This window comes from Cupressus sempervirens, chromosome 8 (assembly GCF_028749045.1).
Source record: "Cupressus sempervirens isolate cs-2001-9-10 chromosome 8, ASM2874904v1, whole genome shotgun sequence".
Lineage (NCBI taxonomy): Eukaryota > Viridiplantae > Streptophyta > Pinopsida > Cupressales > Cupressaceae > Cupressus > Cupressus sempervirens.
In genome coordinates this window covers 387,900,309-387,925,791 of record NC_143125.1, presented here as the reverse complement: position 1 = coordinate 387,925,791, position 25,483 = coordinate 387,900,309, and the positions used below count along the sequence as shown (strand labels likewise).

Genomic DNA, 25,483 nt, shown 5'->3' with positions numbered 1-25,483 from the left:
ATAACAGACATGCATTCATTACAGGAAGATCCACGTGCAAGTTATAGAGGCTGCAAATTTGTAAAGAAGGGCCACATGCACGTATCGAAACGTTGCCAATGGATTCGTCTAACTGGCATCTAATTTGGAGAAGGTTTAATCATCATTTCTGAGATTACTTTCAACATACTTCAGCATTACCAGGTTTCATAATAATCTTTAAGACTTTATGTGTGTTGCGATTTCGAAAGGCACATTGCTTCATGTTTGCATATTAAGTAGTAAATTGGATCTCTTTCTCCTATGAATAGTTATATGTGTGTAATAATATGGAAAAAACTAATGCGTGAAAAACATAAACTTCCAAAATACAAGGAAAAAGATGTCTTTAGCATAGATTGAATCATATGGTAGAAAAAAATGGCTCGGTACCATCTATTGCAATAGTTTTGATATGTTGGGAGGAAGTAGCAAGTTGGCTCTCATAAGAGAACTTAAGAAAGGACAATTCATTGGAGACTCATGAAGGAAGGAATCATTTGGTGCACGATATTTCTCCGTGATTATTCTACCAAACTTGGGTACACATTGCTCAATAAAGAATTGGAAAGATGTTCATGGCCATCTTGATGCATGAGCATCTCGTGGGTGTAAATACTTGCATCACCCAAAAATATCTCTAGTTTGTCTTTTCAATAAGGGTTATCTTAGTGCACAGTAGTTTTTTTTGGAAGCTTATTATTTTAGAAAGCTGGTTGTTAGAAATTATAATTTTCTAATTTCTTCCTTGCAGATTCATTTTAGATATGTTAGTCTACAAGTAAAGTTTCATTGCAAGAGTCTAGTTTGAATATATTGAAAATCTTTGGTATTGACAGTAGGGTACCAAAATTTGAACTTTGTTTTGAAGGCTTAAGAGACTCTGGAAAGGGGTTGTACCTTGGCTGGCTAGAGCTTGTGTGAGTGGAATGTTGTAGAGCAAATCATGGCATTTCCAAAATGGGGTCATATTAGTCAATCAAAGCAATTGGTGATGAGTTATGATCTCCGGAAGTTGTGCTATGTGAAATGGACCAAAATGTATTTCCTTGAAAATTTCTCTTGAGTTCGGAAGTACTCTAATATTATTAAATATAAATAACAATATCTAGGGTTGGTCGGTCTCAAAGTTTAGGATTAAAATTTCTAGAACCTTCTTGGGTAGTGGAAAATTGCCTATATAATGAATGCTCACAGTTGTCTTGGATAGTTCTAGGGATGTGTGTGGTGGTTGTGGCTTGCAAAATATTGTAAGGAAAATGTCCATGTGGCTTTGCATGTCATATTTTTGAATATTGTAATTCCATTTTATTGGAGATAATAAAAACCCAATTTTATGTTATTGCAATTGTTTATTTCTCTATCCTTTGTTTGTATTTGTGTTAAGTGGTGCTAGAGAAGAATTTCCCATGTGTAGATAGATAGAAAAACGTGAGGCAGTTTGCATGTGGAAGACTCCTTGTACTTATTTGATCCTATATCATGAAGGAGATGTTCATTGTTTGGACATGGCAGAGAATTGTTATAGCTCTGGGTGGCATTGATTTATGGGGGCTCTTATTGTCGACTATCAGAGTATTTCTGGTGTAAAGCTCCTTTAGCCTACATGCACATTCCTAGTATAAATACTTATGCAAGACTGTCAGAACAGAAAGGTATAATGGTTGTCTGAGTGAAAGGAATAGACATGAAGAAAATAAAAGGAAGCATGAAACGTGTTCTGCAACTTGGTCTACTTGGACTAATATGGGACGAAATCCCCTCGATTTTGTCTTTCTGATCTAGATGTTCATTTGGTCATATAACTGGAGTGATTATATTCTAAATGGCAGAAACTTGAAGAAAAGTGAAATCTGCCTAGGAAGTTGGGGCAATTTGGAAATACGTTGAGTATTTGGTAGTGGGAGAAGAGTCGTCTAGTTGGCCAGCATGCAACAAAGCCTTCACATCAGGGTGGGAGAATTAATGCTAAGAGTGACACAAGTTACAAACTCACCAACTCTACTCGGGACTTCAATATTAGTTGGTCTATGTGGGAGACGAGTATGTCTACCTTTTGCAATGACTAGTTGTCATAGTGCATCATACTCTATAGGTAACTATCTACTATCATGAATTAGTGTTGTCAACATTGCATATTTGGACTAGACTATTAGATCATACTTCTAGTGTACTATGATTGCACATTTCGTTTTGATTTTTACAATTTGTTTGTTTGAAATCCAATATTGAACCTATAATTCTTTGAGTTTTCTATAAGTTTTGCATATTCTGGTATTGATTGTGCGAAGTGATAATCAAAGCTAACACTTGCCACAAACTACAATAGCTGACCCACCATTGCAAAAGACGGTAAAACTTATTTGCTAGATTAATCTCACCATTTTGTAGAGCAAAGGAGGGATTCCAATTTTTTTTTTGGTGTATTCAAGTCACATAATCATCTCAAGATCTTATAGTCTCCATGTTGCTAGTGGGTGCCTAATGATTGATGTGTCCTGGATTGGTTAAAGTATCTCGAACCAGAATACAAGTCTGCATTCTTGATTGTTTGGTATTAATGGCATCAACAAATCACCTGCTTGAAATCAGTCTTGAAAGATTTCTATACTCTCAATAGTTTTCACTTCTTCTGATTGTTGCACAATCATAAGAGAAACAATTTTCCTCTTGCAAGTGGGGTTTTTAGGTCCAATTACAAGTCATTTTGGAAAGCACTTCCTGCCTAGAAATGGGTTTTTCATGATCATTTGCAGTTTTGAAAAATAATTCAAATGTGCTGAGAAAATGCGAGTAGGTTGGCTTTTTAGTTCGCATTACAAATAGAGGGAATACTTTGCTCTTGTTCTGCAAGGTAACCTGTGGATGGTTTTTTAAATCTGGAGTGGATATGAAGGAAAAACACATAATTTGGTTTTTACTTTGTTGGAAGTGAGCATCATTTTTGGGGAGAACTTGTATTGTTGTTTGGTTATCGCGTTGTTTTTACAAACAATGTTCTCAAACTAAAGACCACAAAACATATATTCTAAATAAGAACAAAACAAAACAAAAGAAGCCCTAGCTTGCACCAAAAAGAATTCAAAATTCTTCTTTGAACTTGCCAATGAAGGAGTCTTTGAATCTTTGAAGAAATCTTCCCAAATCCTTGATGATTTTGAATCAAGGAAATCTGTCCAAAATTGCAGCTATATTGCCAAAGAATGTGATTAATTGTTCTTGCCTAATTAATGCATTCTTGAGTCAATAAGAGATTCTTGACAAATGCCCATCATGGAGGATCAAAATGCAAAAGAATAGTAACAAGGACTTATTCAAACCTGCAAATTAAAGTTTCTTACTTAAAGAGTAAAATGTAAATGCAAAGCACTCCAAAAAAGCTGCCCTGGGAGTACAAAGGTGATTTGTGGTGACGATAACAAGCTGCAAAATGACGTTTTCTGCCCCAGGACAGTATTTTTATTTCTGACTGCAACTTAGGAATGCTATTTCTCACAAAAATTGCACTTTGAATGCCTAATACAGGCTTTGTCTTTGATGTTGCAAGCCAAGAAGAAATCTAAAGAATAAAAATGGGCTTTCACTTAGTGATTGTATCCAAATACACAGCTGTATATTGATGTTTTCTTTGAAAGCAGGTTTTTAAATAGCTTTAACACCTCACACAAACAACATACATGTAACTCTGAACATGTTAATGCCCTTAAAATCGTCCTTCTCAACTTTTATGCAGCTTGCAAATATGGACAGTGGAGTTTTAAGTAGGCCTAGATCGCATGAAAATGACATCCAAGATGTCATGCAATGGCCAACGAAGTGCCCACTTATGAGAGATTTTAAACAAGGAATAAAGATATGCAGTCGGGCTTAAAAAACCCACCTGCAGTATTGCTTATTTCCTCAATAACTCTTAAAATACTATCCATTTGAGGCCTAAGATAGATTGGAACTAGCAGAATGGAAAATGCCACAATTGTAGAAAGAATAAAACCAAAAAGGCAACAAACAATCAAGAAAAATCAAACAAAGATTCGCCTTGAAGAATTTAAACCACAAAATTTTCCATAGGATTGTCCAACTTTGCAAATTGAAAATTGAGGACAACATAGGAGGCACAATAAAATTAAAGTGAATCATCTTTGGCAGCGCTAGTATAAGAGAAGAGTAAACACAAAATTTGGAAGGCGAAGATAAAGTTTATGGTTTCTGCCGCAGTTATCAAGTTCTATAGTTGTTATTACCATGCTGTTTACTACATTCCAATAAAGAGTTTTCAGATTGCTGTTTAATGCATTGCAATGTATCATGTGTTCCATTTCAATTAAAGCTTTATGGTTATTTGTATTTGTTATACTATCAGCATATGGCTTGTATGCCAACTGTTTGCTTAAATACCTAGTTGCTACATTGGGATGCTTAGCAAGTGTTTGTCTTTCTGTCAAGTAGTTGTACTAGTTACTTCCAGTCATTTACATGTTTGTCAAAGGTCTGAAACAGCTAGTATATGATTTCTATTAGAACCTTGTATTGTTAGAAGCATTCAATAATTTCATTTGCAGTATACAAACTTGAAGAAGACAATCCAAAAATTCATTACAGCAGTTTTAGACATTGTATACATTAAATTTGATAACATTTCTTGAGCTTCATAAGCAGAAGCTCTGACCAGATTTACAAGGGGTATTACAGTGGAATCAGCACTTGCATGCTAACTGTTTGACAAAATGTCAAACATTCAAATTTCAATACAATATCAACCATTGATTTAGAAATCCGGTGTTTTGTCAGAGTTAGAATTGCAAGGGGTTCTTACACATTTCTACACGAGTTTCTGATAACATGTAAGTGTGCTATATTAATTTTTCCGTTCAATTAGATATTTTGTTAGTTGACTAGAGTTCATGATCATCCATGCACTGTCCATTTTAACATGAGTTTCTGATTGCATGTGAATGGTGGTTATATAGTTTTTCTGTTCAATGAGTTTTTTTTTGGTTGGATAGAGATCAGTGTCATTACCACCAATCTGCTTTCCATTTTTGCACGAGTGTCTGGTAACCTGTATTTGTACAAGCATATTTGGCGTGTTTTGTTAATATCTTGTTCTTTACATCATTTCCCTTAAAATCTTTTTTTGTGATGGCTTCTAGTATGGTGCACCAGGTGATGCTATAGTTCTTCTGTTTCCTATGTATATTGTATATTTTTTGGATCATAGTGAGTGATATAGGAGATGGGTGGATAATTGGCCTATGATTCCTAGTTCTTAGATTATTATTTAATGCAAAGAAGCCTTTAATTGATTGGCCCGTTTTCAATAAAGAGCTATCCAGGAGAAGCTGATCTAGCAATTACACGGGGTGTTTTGATGTAAGTATCGAAAGTTGTGTAATCTTCTAAATGCTATCCATATCTTTGTCTTCTAGAGAAATTAACATGTTTTTATGTCTTGATTTTGAACACTGAGTCAAATGCTTTGATTTCTTTGCTCCATTCACCCTGCTTTGTTTATCTTTCTTGTAGGTATTTGGCATCAGGGGACTTACGAGATGCAAATTGTCTTATTGATGAATTAAGGGAACAATCTAAATTGAAGGAAATTGAGTTGCCAAGAACACCCTTATTGCAATTTGTTGAGTATCTCTTGTTGAGGTGAGTCATCCTTTTTATACTAGACACTTTCTTTAATACATGCGCTAAAAAAGGACATATTTCCAGCCATTGTTTGGTATTTGAAAGCATTCACTATTCTTTTGATTAATATAGTAGAGAAATCAAATACACAATGAGGAGCCTAAGTTTTGTGGAATAAGATAAAATAATTATAGAATCACATGATTTTCTATTCGTTATATGTTTCTTTCATATCTATTCTGTTCTTTCTCCACTTCCTAACTTTTGGCATGCATTTTTGTTGTCTTGAAAATTTCGGGCGCTTCTTTGAATCTTAACATAAATTCTGATATATGGTTTACTTCATCTCTCCAATTTTTTATTTATTTTTGATGGTCTTTGCTACTTAACTTACTTCCAAGCCTTTATAAAAGCTCATAGTGATCACAAAGTCTTCCTTTTTCTTGATACGCTTAGACGTGCAATAAGTTTTGAAGATGTGTGCTAATATGGTTGTTCAATTTAAATACCTTTTAAAGGGGTGAATATACCTACTTTGGTTAAAGTTTCACAGAACCACCAGGACTGGATCACCATCATTGTTTGATTTTCAAAATGTTCTGACAAAATAACTAAAGCTCTATTTTCATATGTGGTCATTGAGCTTACAAGAGCATAATTTTCAAGAAGAAATATTCTTTCAGCTTTGTTTCTTGCATTTTAACTATTGACAGACTCCTCAAGTGGAAAATGGGCATAATGATTTCTTACGTACTAAGGAGATTCAATATGTGGATGAACAGATTGAAGAGCTCCACCATGAAACACTTTGAAATCTTGTTATTTCATTCGAAAAAGATTTATTTGAGTCTACCACCTTTAATCACTCGGGAAGGACAAGTCAAGCTTAGGTGATGTTTAATGAGTCCAGAGGAAGCATAGAGGATAAGTCCAAAATTCTGATTTGGGAGAGCAGTTTCCAAACTTTAAGAATCCACATGTGTAGGTACTCAAAGTGTGAGTGTTAGCCATAGAGTTCTCAATGACATGGTGCTTGTGAAGGCTGAATACATGACAGAAATTCTGATTTTTACAACAGCACTCATATGTTGTTACATCATCATGAGGTAACAACGTTTTCACATGAAATGATGGATGATGATGAGAAAAGGTTTTCTAGTTCTGAAATTTTATTTAATGTTGATCATTTCATTTGTGGAGATGTTAATTTTATTGATGACATTTGTAGTCAATAAGCCACTCAGAAGCTGTCATTGATGGGTGATGTGCACATCTACAATTCAGTTTTTGATTTGTCACCAATTACATATCATGCGGGAATTGTTTATCTATTTGGGTGATTTAATCTTCATAGATTCTGCAGTTGTTAGTGGTTCTCCTACATGGGTTTCTATTGCACTTTCAAATTTGGTATGGTCTACAACAGCTGCTGAGTTGCATAGGAGTATGTGGAAACATGTCTACTTGTTGGCTATTTCGTATAAGATAAAAATCTTTCCTATACATGGGTATGGTGACACTTTTGACATCATTCTTGTTGTTTGCTTGAGTTACAACAGAAGCTTTTGCTGGCCTAATAACTTGATCTATGTGCATATGGGAGTTGCCTTTCACATCTTTTTGATAGTTTACTTATTCAGATGGATGATATGTGATGATTATATAGAGACAGAAATCTATTATTATGAACATAATCAGGTGGATAGACTAGCTTGGGCTCTGGGTAATGGCATTATTGGTGCATTGTTTGGATCATGATGAGTTGTTTCACAAATCGGGGCAGAATGATGTTTATATCAGAGTACCACAGAAGATTGGTAGAGCAGCGTTTTTGAGGGTGATATGGGATCTTGGTATTGGCATGAAGGTTCAAGATTGCTTGGGGATAAACTATCTGGGAGAGAGGACAGTAATGTCCCCTTTATTTGGATATTAGAAATTAATTATATAATGTAGAGTCCCCTTGTAGTCAGTGCCTGCTATTGGTGTTGTCAACCGATCACTGCAGCCCTCGTGTGCTAATGAGTTGGTTTGAGGCTCTCTGTTGTTCTACTATCCTTGGTGGAGGCGACATTACTTCTCTTTAGCTTAGTGCTATCCAAGATTTTTCCTTTGCAACTTCTCGTTTGGCCTGATTTGATGAACTCACATATTCAATTTTAGGCAGGTGTTATCTCTGGCAGGGCATTCAGTTGTTAGGCTCAATCGGTGAGCATTTGGTCTTTGATTGGATCACTCGGAAGAATTTCATGAGTTGTTTATTAAATTTAATGATTATTAATTAAGTCTGTCTTAATTAATAATAAAGTGGAGGCTTATGACATAAAATGACCAAGTGCTTTAAATGACCCTTTATAAGTGTGTCCTGTGGCCCATACTTAAGAGGGAGGGATAATAAAATATTATAATTGAAAACTAAGTTATCTATTCTGGTTCTGATGCTGATGCGGGTGCAGGGCGCTGATGCGTGGATTTTTTTTTTTTTTTTTGGATTTTGGATGCATTTGGGTGCGTCCGTACATAAGTGTATATATTTAAAAATAAATAAATAAATAAATCAATCAATATATATATATATATATAAAGTTGTCAAGTATAATTTATGACAATGTATGCAAAGAAATATTAAATATACAAAAATAAACCCTTCATTAAATCATTATCATAATCAAATTGTAATAACAGTAATGTCTGATTAGTAAATCACTCAAGTTCAAGATTTGAATGCAATTCAAACTACAAAATCAAAACATAGTTCATGGTTCAATGTTGATCAATCAAGAATCAAGGCTATGATTCACAAATCACATTCAGTCATTCAAAATCTTAAGGATTCTAAAAATAATCCACATTCTTATCATTTCCTCCTGCTGCAACACTTGCAAATTCATTTGAACCATGCATGGTTCTAATTGTGCTAGATGCACATGTTATGACGTTATCAACATCATCATCCATCGTCATAGTAAGATCCTGAAGTGTTGCATCCAAGTCTGCAGATTTAGGGGCTACATCCCAAAGCTTGGTTGACCCTTCCTTGTATCCATCCTCCTTACGTGACAAAAGATGCAAGTTGGTATGTATATAAACCAAGCCCTCAACTTTCTTTGAGCCAACCAGTTGCACTTCACTGAATGGATATAGGAGTATGTACTCCAAGTCCATTTAGCAAAAGAAGAACTTGCAACCAAAATAGTGTTCATAAATATTTTTTAATATCAAACATACAAATGAAAAGAAAATTAGAGAATGTTAAACACTAAAGTGTAGAATACAATTGCTAAATAAATGAAAACTTTCTCGTGAGAGGATCTTGATTGCAAGAGGTTGTAGATGCTTGAATGGTTGACCATACATGTACCACCATGTGATAGCACCCATGTCATTTTGGTCCTTTATTGCATATGGAGTAAGTTTTAATCCTAAAGAAAATAAGCTGAATTCTTACCTCACCTTTTTGTGTATTTCATCATTTCGGAAGAGTCTTGCAAATGCAGTGTAGCACTTTGTAGCAACTTCTTCATCTGCATAGCAAGTATTTCCTGGCTATAGTACCTTGGAGGTAAGGCATATGCAAGGAGGTGCAATGGGGTGGTCATCCTCTCCCAATGACGATGAATGATATCCTCCACCTTTTTGCACAAGGCTTCACATTCTGTGGGGTTAGTCTCATGTGCTTGTATGGAAGGCTTTACCTTTTCTACCATGGTGTCCATGCCATTGTACACATCCCACAAGCAAGGTGCATCTGTATCGGCAAAGCGTAGCATAGTCATGATAGGCTCAGTGAAATCCAATACAAATTGCACACAAGTCCACCAATGCTCATCCAAGATCATACCCCTGACGTTCAAGGCTCTCTCTGAATTTGAAGCCTTCTGCATAGCCCATTGGTTACATATAACAATTTGGCCCAATGCTGATTTCACCTTGAGGAGTCGTTTAAGAACAATAGTATGAAATGCAAATCTAGTCTTAGCAACCTATAGTATAAGCAAGTTGACAATATGACATCAAATATAAAACTAAGTTATAAACAAGAAATTTGATATTGAACATGAATATAAAACTTATTTAAAATAAATAAATAAATGAAAATAAATAATTACAATTTTAAATCTACCTTCAACAACTCCAACTTGGAGAATGATCTGAATATAGATTGTGACATGTGGTGGTTTGTCACAAACATTTGTATCTCCTCTCCCTCTTGGTATATTTGCTTCACCCAATCTATTTGGGTGCCAATTGTTGCATGACCAAGTTGAGAGAGTGTACGGTGCATGGTGCCTGAAAAATATGGTCGTATTGAGACTCAACCAAGGCACTTGCACCCCTACAATTAGTGGCATTATTTGTGACCACCTAGACAACATTCTCACTACCCACCATCTCTATTGCCTCAATGAGAATTCTAGAAATGAATTGTGAATCCTTAACCAGTCCTTCATAGTCAATAGCCCTCAAAAACATTGCCCCTTTGGGGGACATTGCAATCTCATTTATCAATGGTCGATTTCTTGTGCCTTTCCATCCATCACATACAATAGTTATGACGGAAGTTTTCCAAGATGTCCTAATTGGTTGAAGTGCTTTGTCTATAGAAATCTTTTCTTTTTGCAAAAGAGTAGTACACACCTTGTCATACCTTGGGCTAATGTAGTCAACTGGTGCTCTATGGATGGTTGCAACCATTTCCCTCCAATATGGCGATTGTACCAAATTGAAAGGAAGACCATTGGCATAAAGATAACGTGCAATTGCTTCATCAACAATCTCTCTTGCCTTCATTTTGAATGCTTGATCCAATGAACCCCTTTTGTGGGCAATAACTTCTACTTCATCATCTTCCTCTCGCACTTCCAAGAATGGATGTTTGGAGGATGCAACATGATCAGTGGGCACATTCACTTTGCTCTTTGTAGACGAATGTTTGTACAAACTTGTATTTTATTTGCTCACTAAATGATCAACAACTTCTTGTTCTTTTATGAATTCGACTAACTGTGCATCGCTCAACCTTTTTCCATCTTTACTTCCTTGGCACAATGCTATTCCTTTACCAGTAGGGCCCATAAAATGAGCTTTGACCCGAGAATATGAGCCGTTGAATGGTTTACTATGATATATATTGCATCTCCAAATGTATGACCCACCTCTGGACACCTGTGATGATCTTGTGGTGTGTCTCCATAATGGAGATGCCACATCATATCGAAGTTATCACTTCATTCTTGCCCTGCTGTTGAACTTTGACTATCAGTAGTGGCCATTTTTGCACAATAGAAACTATGAATCTAATAAGAAAATAGAAAAAATTAACTTAGAAGTGTTTTTAAAAACTTACTCCATTTCTTTACAAAAAAAAAAAAAAAAAATCTTGAAAAATTTCTTCTAAAACTTGAAAAATTCATGAAGAACTAAAAAAATCACTAAAAAAAGCTCATGAAATGGATCAAATGGTTACCTTAGATGCTTATTCATCCTTTGTGGAAGCTCAATAGAGACACCCTACGAATGATCCTCTTCAAAACTAATTACCTTGCTTTCAAAATTCCACAATGGAGACCAAATGAGAAGAGAGCCCAAGTGCAAACAAAATGGGAAGAATGGGCAATGAATGGCCTCTTTTAGGGCCGTTTTAGGATTGTGAGGCAAATAGAAGGAAAAAAAACAATAAAAGAACATTTAGAGCAGTCTGCATCTGCATCTGCACTCCCCTCCAAGGCCAACACATCGGTAACTTAGATTGAAAGCATTCAAATATTGCCAACTTTATCTTGAATATCATGAGAAGTGTAATGCTAAAGCTGATGGTCGCCTGTGTATAGTTGAAGCCAAGTGATCGTTTTGGGAAGGAATGAATTATAAAAGCAAGAGCTTGAAATCACACTTCTCCCTTCTGCATGTTTGTTTGTAAATTTGTGAAATTGTTCTTCAGCCAAGGGTTGGGGTTTGTTATTGACTGGAAAATTATAAATTCCCAGAGCTAATCACTTTTGAACTGGTATTTCAATAGCCAGTGAATTGTGCCTACCATAACCTAAATTCAAAGGTTATGAATGTGCCAAAAAAATTTTGATAATTGAGAAGGATTCAGTGTGTAGTTTCAGAAATTGTTTGTTAGCCAGTGGGTTGAAATTAAGCAGATCGCAGCCTCTAATAGAACCATGTCTTCTCATACAAGATTGTTGTAGCTTCATTCTAAGATGACACTATCGGTTTATATGCAGTGGTTGAATCTGGTAAGCCCACCTTGCCAAGGAAAGGTCCATTTTAGTCTTAAATTCTAGACGTTGCAACTTCTTAGGCCGACGTCAAAGGAATTTGTCACTCTCTGGCTGCTGCGGTATTTCCAGGCCAATATACGTCATCTTGCATCTGCTCCAAGCTCCTTAGAATTTGAATTAATTGTGTTGCATTCATATATAGCTTGTAAATATTTGCTTATATAAATCAGTGAGTTTGAGCTTTGTTCTGTACTTTCATTTGAAGTTTCATGCTTGTAATTATTTATATTTCAAAATTTGAAAAAACCATATATTCCAAAAGTACAAAAAATATTGCAAAATCACAAAACTATCAAAAACATACAGAACTCAGTGCCACTGGTGTAGTTAAAACCAGCAGGATTCTTACAAGTTATTAAAATTTAAGTTGTCAAAATAATAAATTTAATGGCAACTTAATTGAATTATTGAATAAAATATTAAAGTGGTATGGTGTGTTAAGTGGAAAGGAAATTTAATAAGTCAATTTATCATTGTTTTCCTTAAGTAAAAAAATTAAATCAAAGATAAAGGGAAGGGAATATGAAGAGGCAAGGAGATGGAAAGCCAAGACCCACTACAATTGTACTATAAAACAGCAGTGAGAGGCTTATTCAGATTATGCTTGGTTGTTATTTTCTCTTGGAGAAGTTTGAGAGCATCTGGCTTTCCTGTTTGAAACCTCAGGATGAAAACATTCAAGATTTCTTGGTGGATTGAACGGAAACCCAATTCATTTTGTGGGTGGGTAGTGGCAATGTTCACATCAAAGAAAATTTGTGAAGTCTCAATTGGAGACAAAATTGCAAGGTTTTAAATTTATTCTAGACTTGTAATATTTGCTTCAGATTTTTACTTGGGAAATAAGGATACTAATTTCTGAATATTATAAGATCAATGGAGGTTTGAATTTTTATTAAAATAATAATAATAGAATATTTAAAAATTTGTAATAAAAATAATATTAAAAAATAAAAATTTGTATTTATGGATTCAAAGTTTGATATATTTCAATGAGCTGCTGAAGCTTATTGTCGTGGGACTAACAAGAAGCACTGATTACTGTCAGTTAAAAAGTTTAAAAAGAAATTCCTTCCTTGGGAGTTACAACAGACCTTCTAGGCTGTCAAAAATATTCTTTACTAGATTTAGTCCCCTGTTGTTACAAAGGTTTAAATCTGATTCGAAGATGAATATCATTCAGAAGCACTCTCTGAACTGTACTAAACAAGCTAGTGAATTGAATCGGGAATTTGGGAGAAATGTTTACAGTTTTCAGGGATAAGAATATTGTTTCGATCTTTGTTGGGATCATGGTCATTTTTTCCTTGTTAAATGAAGCTTGGACCATCACGTGTAAAATTCCTCCTTCAATATAGTTGTATTGAAAGATTGTTTGGTATTTTTGGTTGTTGATGCCAAATATGTATCAAAGTCATAGCAAGAAACCATACCCATATTAAGGGTCTTCTTTGTGTAATGATATGTTTTAAGTCATAAATTTATCTTGTGCAGGACAAGAAAATCACTTGTATGTTCATTATTAATCTTGGAGGAGCAGGTTGTCAGTATGGGCTTCTGTAGATTTATATAAGAGTGATGGGCATTCTATGTTTAGTGACTGGGCTGTTGTGTGAGCTTCCTCTGAATGCAGTAATTCATTCTTTTAACTACTGTATGAAGATTATCTTGTGAATTCAAGAGTAAAGATGTCCATGTTTATATTGTCTTGAGATTGTCATATAAACGTTAAACATCTCCATGTGAATATCATGACCAAGGAATCCCATGTGAATGCACATCTCTTGAGTTGTGCTCTGTCCAGATTAAATCTGTCTGTTGCACCATGTGTTTGAACCAGAGTGGTTTGTCAAGTAAAGGAAATACATTGAATACACCAGACAGAGTTGAATTCAGTCTCGATGCAGCCATCTGGGAGTCTATTGAAATTTGTGGAGTGTGCTGCTTTAGCTGTATTCATTTCCAGTTGAAGATTGTAAGAGAATCTTGTGACTTTATCTTACATTTATTTGTGAGTAGTATTTGATACTGCTAACCTTAGGAGCTGTTGATTAAGGAGGAACACATTTCTGCAGAGATCCAATGGAGTGCAAAGTGGGAATGGAATAGTTGTTTTTTCTCTTCACTACTCTTCAGTAGGGACAGCTAAAGCACATCACAGAGGTCCACCTTGTTGAATTCTTGGACATAGACTTTGAGTACACATAATGGTGAATTCTGGATATAATATCTTCTTTTTAAAAATGTACCATAGACATTTGCAGCCCCAATTGAAGTACATGTCTGAATGCAGTCAGATACTTGTGAAACAGAAACAAGGACAAAATGCAAGTGAAATATCCCCAATATATATTTATCCGATTTCTTTCTCAAAATAATATTCAGAATATGAACATACGAAGTTGCATTATAAACCAATAATATAAAACCGTAGATTCTCATAAAATACCTTGAAATATGCTATTGCATTATACATCAGCAATACAATAACCAACATTCAAAAGTCCAATATGAAACAGAGTTTTACAGTCAGATTGAACTACTAAGAAGAACATGTAAGCACACATGAGACACCTAATGTGATGTCTCCTTAGACAATGGGTTTGCATCCACTGTCTATACCAGCACGAGGGTTTTTGTCCTCCTATTGGATGAAAGCTGAAGCTTTCCAAATAACTCTTGCAAGAGAGAAACTGAAATTTGAATTATAAACCAAGCACAATCCGAATGAACGAGGCTCTCTCCTTTTAATCCTCAAAGTTGTGACTCTTTGAGTCCCTTCCTGTCTTTTCATCTTATCTCTCCTTGTCACTTTTAGCCCACTTTATAATACTAAATGGGCCTTTTATAATTTTAATCCATGCTCTCATAGTCAATTTTAATATTATATGAATATGTCTTTAATTTTTCTAATGTCCCAAAAAGGGGACATTACAAATCTTCCCTCCTCAAGATTGCCTGTCCTCAAGCAATCAGTACCAAGATCCCATATGAATCTGTAGGTAGCCTTGGAGCCCAATTTGAAAGCAAATCCTACCACACTGCGAAGCAAGGTGTCAAAATGCAATCCATCCATTAACCAGATCCCTTGATCCTATGTTAATTTATGAAGTGTCGCTACATCTGTAGATTGTACAACTCTGATCATCATTGCATCCAGTCTCCAACTATGTAGAACTACAACAAAATCTTCAAAATGCCATAGATACATATGGTCAACACTTGGGTCCCAAACAATCTCATTTGCATATTCAACTAGAACAACTTGACGTGTGCTACCATCATATACAAGAAGATTCCTAGCCTGATTGAGAATCTCACTCCAATTGAGATCACTAGCACTACTGTGGTCAAATAATTGTGGGAACTCAACTATGTGCCAACCAACTCTTGGAAACATTACAAAGAATGAGAATGTTCCTCTTGGATCCCACAAACAAAAGGGCCATCCATCTTCCCAACTATCTGTACTATATTGTTGCTTTGTGCCTATATTGGGTGGAGTACTCTAGCTGCTCAACTGCCACAACACTGTCCCTCTCGTTGTATGCACTCTAGCTATACTGCCTGCCACACCTATATTCCAAGCTGATTTGTAATCAGTGTTATGTCCCTTTGTCAAGGTTGCAACCTCTGGTTGCAACAATAGTCAATCCGGAACTCCTGACCAAAATCAATGAGTGTGCCATCATTGGACTCGAATAACAAGTTCTCCATTATCCAATCAACATCTAATTCAAACAAAGGATTGTCTACAAGCTGAATGTGATTTGAAGTTTTGGTACTTGGTCTTTTGGGACAACTATCCAAGTCATAAGTCTGCTGATTGCTATCAAGTTCAGTAATTACTTTTTGGAAAAAATCCTGTCTCTCTTTACTCTCATGTTCTCGGGAATGATTTGTGATCCTAACCTGATTTTCTGCTTTCTGAAAAGCAATTTGCGTATCATCCAATGCATTATGAGCATACTTAAGCTTTTTGTTGAGCTCCATAAGCTTATTCTTTCCTTTATTCAACTAATCAACATATATTCCCACAATCTTAAGAATATAATCCTTGTTGGAAAGCAAACACAAATAATCTGATTTCATAGATTCAAGGGCTGTTTTGATTACTTGCAAATCAGTAACAAGTCAATCTCCTTCCACTCTCGTTTGAGCCTTCCTATAGAGAGCCTCAACCATCCTATGAGTGCTGTCATAACGTACCAAAGATGCCAAAACTATGTTGCCACTAACCTTTCGTTGGTTCTATAAGTCATGCATCTCATTATTGTCATGTTGAAACAACTCATCATCTTGCAATGTCATCTTGCATTGTTCCTCTAAATTTATATCATGTGTATAAGAAACATATGGTTCATCACACCTCTCAAAATCACAGGCCTCCATTTCTTTGTTCCTTTGATTTGTATGCAAAGGAAAAAGTGTTGCTATGTTATCATTTGTATTTAAAGGCTCATTACACAAAGACTCCAACATGCTATTACTTCAAGTACAATTGGCCTCATCAACATGATTGTCAAAGCTAACCTCCAAATCACCCACGTAGAAACTTGTACCCTGTGTAACATCTTTTACATGATCACAAGAAGGCTACAAATCAATGGTAGTTGACTGCCTTTTGTTTTCAAGATCATCTATTAGATGATTTTGGTCTGCTGAAAACTCATACAATTTTTTGCACTTGTCATTTGCAAGGAGATCTTGGACCAATTCAAAATGCATCTTTTTTGCCATATCAATCTTGTTTTGAAGTTTTGGATGGAAGTTCATTTAATAAAAAAATTATAAAAATTGTTTTAACCTTGTGCTGGAAATTTGTTATATTCATCATATATGTCGAGTACATCTGCTCTTATATCGATTTGGGAATTTTGTGCTAGCTGTCGTTGTAGCTTAACAATATCTTTCCTAACTTTTTCCAAGTCATGAATTTTCTCCATCTATAATACCCAAGTTAAGGTTTGGCTGCAAATTTCTTTCTCAAACAAATGCAAACTGTCAAGGAGACTGATATGATGTTTTTTGAAATCAAACTTGTTTTCAAAATCTTGCCTGCAATTTCTAGTATGCAATGACATGTAGTCCCAGATTTATTAAGAGACCGACTTACCAAACAGAAACAACATTTTGTTTCAACATTGTAACATAGCACAAGCTCTACTCAACTGGAATAACAAATAGAGCTTTCAAAATTCTAATCGTTCCAGCTTAATATTCAGTTAGGAAGATTTGACATTTCGTCACAGATTGTTATTATTCATAACAGTAATATCAAATTGAGAATATAAATTTCTGACCTTTGCAACTGATATATCAGTCAAAGATACAACTTCCCCAGTGAACAATAGTCATTAGATCAAAACTTGATGTGTCCCAAGTTCCCAACCTATTTTAGTATGACTAAAGGGACCTTCCAGCCTGCAAAGAATGCCTCTCCACTACAGTTTCTGATCCAATATAACTCCAGGATCCCTGCTACTGCCCACAGATCTTCCCAATTTTCAAGACTTCCTTTAACTTCAATTTTCCCTGGTACTATCCAGGTAATTGTATCACCAAAATTTTCTCAGCCAATCTTGAACTTGTTTTGTTGCTTGACAGTGATATCGTTTGCTTCTACACAAATCTTTTATTAGTCATATGAAACACAAGTTGCTGTTCAGACTTGTAATCAAACGACCTTATGTCTAACTCGTGCACTCATAAAACATGCAATAGCTCATTTAACTTTGCACATGTTCAGAAGTGGATGTTTGAGGTACCATAGTTCTGCTCTTTCTTGGAAATTGGCCACTAATATTGCTCTAGATGCACATCTAAAGATGCTCGAAAAACCTGTTGATTTCTATTCCAATTTCTTTTGCTAGGAGGACGGTTGTTATTGAAATGTTTTCCAGAGTGCTCTAACTGATAAGGGCACTTCCATACGAGATTGACGCATTAAAGGAATAAATGCAAATGAGTGGTTACAAATTTTTCCACCATCTTCTACATCAATTGATTATTACCCTATGTAACTGTTTGAGATGAATTTCCCAGAAGTATGGCCAGCTAGAAATATTTCACAACCATTCATCGCTCCCATGTCCGTTTGCTGGGGGTAACACTTGCGACAATCACAACGCAATAGGAGTTCTTCCCGATAGGAATTTCAATGCATAACCATTTGAAGTTGGTATCGTGACTAAGGAAGACTCAAGCCAACATTCGATGTCTATGATAAGAGACCTGTAGATGATTCTATGCGGATGTGCTACAACACATGATTGCGAATACACCTTCTAGACCCCCTGTTCATTACGCTTCTCTCTTCGATATTGTGCTCTTTGTCTGTTAGTGTTGATGACTGCCCAAATCGCTGCAATGGTTCCAAAAGCATTTCATGAATTGTTACTTAGGCTGGTAAGTCTCGTCCATTGCACAAGTCCAAACCATAACCTTCGTAATAATTTCTGGCAGTGATTGTGTCCTCCAAAAGCGTTATGCTTCCATAAGTGCTCGACACAATGTAAAATATATTCCAAATATTTTGCATGGAATAATCATTTCCCTATGGCAATTATAAGATTTATGGAATACATATTTGTGCAACTTTAGATTTTCCCAATATGATTGCTCCCTTCTAACTATGATTCTGACATTTAAAAATTTCATGGCAGGGGTGGTACTTAACTTTCCATCCAATTCCTTTCCACCGAAACTTTTCACCTCCTCGTCTATGCAAAGGTTCTCAAATACATCTTCAAGAATCCACCTAAAATGGTATGAAGAAAATAATCAAATCTTCTTATAGGCTCCAAAGATTAAATTATTGTTAGTGAAAGTTGTTCTGTTGGCTCCCGCATAGATTACATGCTAGAATCAGTTCAATGGCTAACTACCACCCAACACCCTGTTTTAGTTTGCTTGTGACCTAATTCTTGTGTCCTCACACTTAGGCGAAACAAGGCTCATCCAATCCTCTACAAACGTCTGACATATATTCCACTAGTGTTTTTATTTGGGACTTGTGACTCCTCTGTGTTCATGCAGAAACTTGACTTACTACCTTTGATGCCTCAAACTATGAATTCATATTCAAGTTTTAATTGCTCGATGAAGTTTTCTTTTTGCAGCAATTGAACAGAACCTTATTGCTCCATCTATGATTATAACTGACACTACAGAATAAACTTGTTTCAAAACAAACAAATCTGCCTATGTCTACTCAAATTCCTTTGTAACGTCAACACCACAATCTTGCGCACAATGCTCAGTTGTTGTTCAAGCTCTGTCATTCACAACTTAATGAAACACCCATTTGCTTGACTCAAATAATAGGAGTTGGTTGCAAGAAATAACATGTGCTCCAGATTTTTTTTTATGATGATTAGCTTCTTGTTAATGCTGATACAGTCAAAACTCCCACACAAACTGGCAATTTCGATGTTACTTTGTTAGCAAATCAAGAGAACCTTTTAATTTTGCCGTTAATGTCCATTAGTTCAACTCTATTGTTGGAAACTCTTATTCTAGGCAAATCTTTCCCATGAATCATCAAAATAAAGGAAGACATGGAAAAATCCCTTTTTGTTAATGTGTTGCTTCTAGATCATAAAAATCCATTTATTTATCGGCTCCCATCGTGTTATAATTTCCAAACCTCTGCAGGTAATATTAATCACTAAAAACTTATGGGAAATTTTACTTCAATAAAATCAATTTGCCTTGTTATTGGAGTAAAATATCATTTGCATGAATTGATATTGGCTTCCAAAACATTAAAATCTCAACGCAAACTATCTTGCAAAATGATTCCTTTGCTCAGAGAGATAAGATACTATCCTATAACACCTGAGTATATATGCAGAGATATAAATAAATTCCACAAAAATCTTTAGTTTTACAAATAATGATAATCTCATTATAATAATCCTCTACCTGGAATTCAAAAACAATTGTTTCAATGTTAACCCCTCAGGTTGGTAGGATACCACTGAAATATCCCCAATAGATATTTACCCAATTTCTTTCTCAGAATAATATTCAGAATATAGACATATGAAGTTGCATTATAAACCAATAATATAAAACTGTAGATTCTAATAAAATACTTTGAAATATGCTATTGCATTATACATCAGCAATACAATAACCAACATTCAAAAGTCCAATCTTAAACACTATTTTACAGTCATATTGGAATACTACGAAGAACCTGTAAGCACACGCGAGACACCTGATGTCACGTCTCCCTGGACAATGGGTTTGCGTCCACTGTCTACCGGCATGAGGGTTTTTGTCCTCCCACTGGATAAAAGCTGAAGCTTTTGGAATAGCTCTCACAAGAGAGAAACTGAAATCTGAATCATAAACCAAGCTTAATCCGAATGAATGAGACTCTCTCCTTTTAATCCTCAAAGCTGTGACTCTTCGACTCCCTTCTTGTCTTTTCGTCTTATCTCACCTTGTCACTTTTAGCCCACTTTATAATACTAAATTGGCCTTTTATAATTTTAATCCACAGTCGTAGTCAATTTTAATATTATATGAATATGTCTAAAAATTTTCTAATGTCCCAAAAAGGGGACATTACAGCAAGTCGGGAACATTAAAGAAACTCAATGCTCAGAGAATAAGCAACTGTTTGACGAAATGTCCTAGTAGTTCTACTTGGACAAAAGGTTTGTTTAAGCTTGGTTCAGAACACGGGTGACATCTTAGAGATGGCCATTACCCTACAACACAATCGTTGTCGTCCACATCTACTTTCACATGTATAAATGCTTATTGGACCAGGACAGCATTAAATGAATTTATGTTTTGAATCAAAGTCTCCATACTTATTTTTAGGGAATATGAAAGGCATAGATGTATTACACTTCCAACATTTGTGTCATGTTTGTCAGACTTATTTATAATCGTAGTCAAAAGCATACATTGTATGTTCTGCGAGTACACTTTGAGTTGCCAGGTACATCCTAATTTTTTGGGCAGGCGTGTTTTCAGAAATTCAACTCTCCTGTATCTATGGACACAATTGATGCAGGTAAAATATTCGTTAGAATGCATTATTTTGCTATAAAACCATGCTTTTTCTCTTTTAAGATGTGAATTTTTAATTCAGTAGATTTTGCAATTAAATTTTACAAGAAAAATATTTTCTTAAGAGATTTTAAGTTTTAGTACTTGCTAAGTTGCCAAGCTTTCATCAAGTATATAATGAACCCACTGGGCTCACCTTGCTGAGAATATATTAATTCTTAATTCTGATCGCAATACTGACAAATGCAACAAAATTTTCTCAACTAGTTATCTTAACTAACAACTTTTAGATTCCTCAGGCAATAAAGATCATGCAATATATTTCATCAATGTGAACATATACCACATTTGCAGCACAATCTCAGTAAGCAGCTAATAGCTAGGGTAAGCAATTCCTACACTTTTATTTGCTCTCAGTGAGAGAACCCATTTGATAGTGAAATGAGATTACAATGAATTCTAGGATGCCAACTGAATCTTGCAAATTATCACATTCCACCACTCGACTGTTGCAACTTTATTAAATGAAATTACAAATGATTTTTTTTTGAACCGGGATATTCTCTTAGTGGTAATGGTTGCTCTGCAGCTAGACTCTCTCCTTCCTTTTCACCCTTTCTTTGAACCTGGATATTCTCTTAGTGGCAGTGGTTGTACTTCAGCTAGAGTCTCTCCTTCCTTTTCACCCACCAATGCCAGTCCTATGATTACAACCCAACACAGCCCAGTTGGTGATGGTTGCTGCACTTCTCAGAGCCTCCATGTCACAGCTGGGTGTCTTTTAAAATGTTGTCCAACAGCCTGCTGGCCATCGCCCTGCCAACTATCTCTTCTCTGCTGCCAGATAAGCAACTATTTGACAAAATGTCCTAGAAATTGTACTGGCACAAAAGGTTTTTTTAAGCTTGGTTCATAACAGGGGTGCCATCTTACAGATGGCCACTACCCTACAACACAAATCCTTGTCTTCCATATCCATTTTTCATATCTATAAATGCTGTTGGCTCAGCACAGCATTAAATGAATTCATGTTTTGAGACAAAGTCCCCATACTCATTTTTAGGAAATATGAAAGGCATAGATGCATTATACTTCCAACATTTGTGTAATGTTTGTCAGACTTATGTATAATTGTAGTCAAAAGCATACGTTGCATTTTCTGCAAGTACTCTTCGAGTTGCCAAGTATATCCTAATTTTTTGGGTTGGCATGATTTCACAAATTCAACTCTCATGTTTCTATAGACACAAAAAAATGGGTAAAAATCTTAATGCAGGTAAAATATTCATTAAAATGCATTTTTTGCTATGAAACCATGCTTTTTCTGTTCTAACTTTTAAGATGTCAATTTTTAATTTAGCAGATTTTGCAATTAAATTTTACAAGAAAAATATTTTCTTCAGAGATTTTAAGTTTTAGTACTTTTTGTTAAATTGTCGAGCTTTCGTCAAGTATATAATGAACCTACCGGGCTCACCCTGCTGAGAACATATTAATTCACAATTCTGATCACAATACCGACAAAATGCAAGAAACTTTTCTCAACTAGTTATCTTAACCAACATTTTTAAGATTTCTCGGGCATTGAAAATCATGCAATATATTTCATCAATGTGAGAGATTATACATATATCACATTTGCAGCACAATCTCAGTAAACAGCTATAGCTAGGTAAGCAATTCCTACACTTTTATTTGCTCTAAGTGATCCCTGTAATGTCCCCGTTTTTGGTCAGTCTGTGCAGTTGATTCAGTTAACTCATCATAGTGACCCTCGTGAGTTGATAGGGTGTTTTGGGGGTCTCAGCTGATTACTTACTATTTTTAGTAAGTCTATTATGGGCAGTTGCTATTTTTAGCAACGTAGTGGATGGCTTGGTAGTTGGTTGTCACCTGCGGTTGATCAAGTTAATAATTACATGAGCTCTTATTTATTTAATCATTGAGTTGCATTATTATAATAATTTTTATGTTATTCTAAATAATGACTTAAAGAGATATTTCTAAAAAGTAAGTTGGAAAGTTTCTAGTGTTGAGTTCTTTTGGAAAACTTCCACATTTTCTAAAGTGGAATTTTATGGAAACTTTTTCCAATGAAAAGCTTATACATGAGAGCTCTTTTCATTGCGAAAAAACACACTTGATTATATATTAGATTTTGCGCCTTTATAGCTTCTTCCTGGGTTCTTAATTGTATGCCCTTGCTGATGTAAAAGGGTTGGAAATTTTGAGAATTGCACTTGCAATTTAGTTGCTGAGGTATAGCTAAAATTGCTTAATTTCTCTATTGTTCATCACTGTATCTTAGAAGTGTTTTATTCCACTGCTGAAGTATAGTGGATTTGTTGTATTTCTCCTACTGTATTCATGTGTCTAAGGAGAGTTTGGTTGTGAGCGTCTTCAATTGTGGTAATCTGTGAATTTTTGAATGGAGGACGATATTGATTTTTGAAGATTGCATATTGCTAGCAGCGTTTTAAGGAGTTTGGATTGTGCCATACTAGGGCAGCATTTCATCTTGGGACTCTAGGCGACTATCATTATGACCCGCGTCCATTCTTTTTCCACTTGAAAGTTGAATGGACACTCATGGCAACATATTTTAAGAGCCATGCATCAGCATTGAGCATCCTCATTTGTGGCTGGCCTACATTTCCCATTTTCGGGCACATTAAAGGGTCTGTGGCTGCATTTCTGGGTAAGCTATCAACATCATATAGGCCTGTCGTTTGATAATATATTGCGGGAGCTTCATTTTGAGGCCGAACTTCATTGGCAGGTGGGCTGTACATTCTTAAGGAGTCATTTTACATGTTGGAGGTTGTACTTGCGATTTTAGGGATATCATTTGTGCAAGCGGGTACCACACATAGCTACCAGGTTCTAAATCATATGTATTGATTTGTAATTTAATTAAATAAAAATCTTGATTCAAAGTTTGGTGACTGGTTTCTATTACTTTTAGTAGGGAATTGGAAATTATTGTTTATGTTTGAAATGTTAAAAATATATTTATTCAAAAGCCAAATTAATCAGAAAACAGTGAAAACCAAAGTTGCTTTTCATAGCTTGATAGTCTTGGATAAGAAAGGTTTTTTATGGTGGTATTAGAGCGGTTTCCTGCCAGCTTGAAGGAATTGGGCTCAGTTTGGTTAGTGCTTAGTTTGAAGTGTTGTCAGTGTTTGGTTTGATTTTTCAATCATGGTTGATGATAGGAGATTTCTACCAAGTATGCACTACACCCGAAGAGGATGTACTTCTCCACCTAGGGAAGGTGAACCTGAGATACAGTTTGGTTCTGTTGGTAGTCTAGGCGGTTTAGGGAGATCTGATGACACTTCTAGAGAAGATTTGGGGAGGCGTCAACTTTGCTTTTGATGTAAGGTGTTGGGTAGATATTTTGCAACCGACAGTTTTGGGTATAAATCCAATCGCAAAATAGGATGACCAGCCATAGCGTGTGAGATAGAGTCTTTCCTGCCTTAAAGGGAAGGCTCCCCCTTCTCACCATTTCTTGGATCAACTCAAGGTAAGCAAGGAAGTCGAGAGATTTCATAAAATGGGTTTTACCAATATCCTTTCTTCTTATCTTTCAAGAAAGAATCCACTTACTCGTGGAGCGAGTAATGAGCAGGGTGAATCTCTAACTACATTTTTATCAAGAGCTGGAAATAGTGATATTGATAAACCTTTACTAACTCAAAGGCTAGCTAAAAATGTACTCGTTTGGCTCTAAGTCCGGTCATACTTCTATATGAAAAAACTTTACAATTAGGGCACAAAGACTCATGAAAGTAAGAATACTTAGCTATTTTGCGAATTAAAAAGAAAATATAAGCTACAGGCAAAGCTTCTAGCTATACACTTGCACAATTGCTCCTGGTCAAAGCTTTGGCTTCAATTGCTTCTTAACTATTTTCTTTTCAATTCACAAGATGCAATTACCAATAACACAAGAAAACATGAATCAAAGACAACTTGGATGAATTATAGAAAAAGCTTACAATTCACACAAATAACAATCTCACTTAATCAAAGTTAAGTCTCAAATGCTCCTTTGTATTCACTTACTATCAAAATAGTGCTTACACAAACAAAGTTTTGCTGGCACAATTTCTCCAGAGCTCTCTTGCATAAAAATATAATGATTTTACAATGAGGGGGCACTCCTTTATATAGGCACAGGAGTTGAGAAAAAGGTGGAGGAAAAAGTGGGAGCAACTCAACCAACTTTGACCTAGTCTAACTACAAGAGAAAATAAAGGGTTAAATGCAACTGCACATGCAACTCGCATTACATCCTTTTACATACATGTAACTCGCATTACATGTAGTTATGCTTTTTCATATAATGCATTCTTTACAACTAGTAACATGAAATAAAAACAAAACAACAATCTTAGAGATTGTTTCTTAGTGCCTTGAATTTGGCAATGATGTCACGCATTGTGTGAAGATCAGCAATTTCCATAGTCTTCAATATGGCTTCAACTCTTACTGCATTTTCATAT

General features: G+C 35.4%; 1 protein-coding gene across 4 annotated transcripts in view; it reads left to right on the top strand.

Moving 5' to 3' along the window:
• Nucleotides 1-25,483, top strand: part of LOC149542919 (golgi-to-ER traffic-like protein) — a 295,369-nt gene that overhangs the window by 233,093 nt on the left and 36,793 nt on the right. For all 4 annotated transcript variants that reach the window (XR_016355557.1, XM_089797832.1, XM_089797831.1 and 1 more), the window contains 2 exons: nucleotides 5,342-5,388; nucleotides 5,542-5,670. Coding sequence is in view for 3 of the 4 variants with exons in the window: in XM_089797832.1 (XP_089653958.1) it covers nucleotides 5,342-5,388; nucleotides 5,542-5,670 (176 nt within the window). In the remaining variant the exon portion in view is untranslated. The remainder of the gene's footprint in view (nucleotides 1-5,341; nucleotides 5,389-5,541; nucleotides 5,671-25,483) is intronic.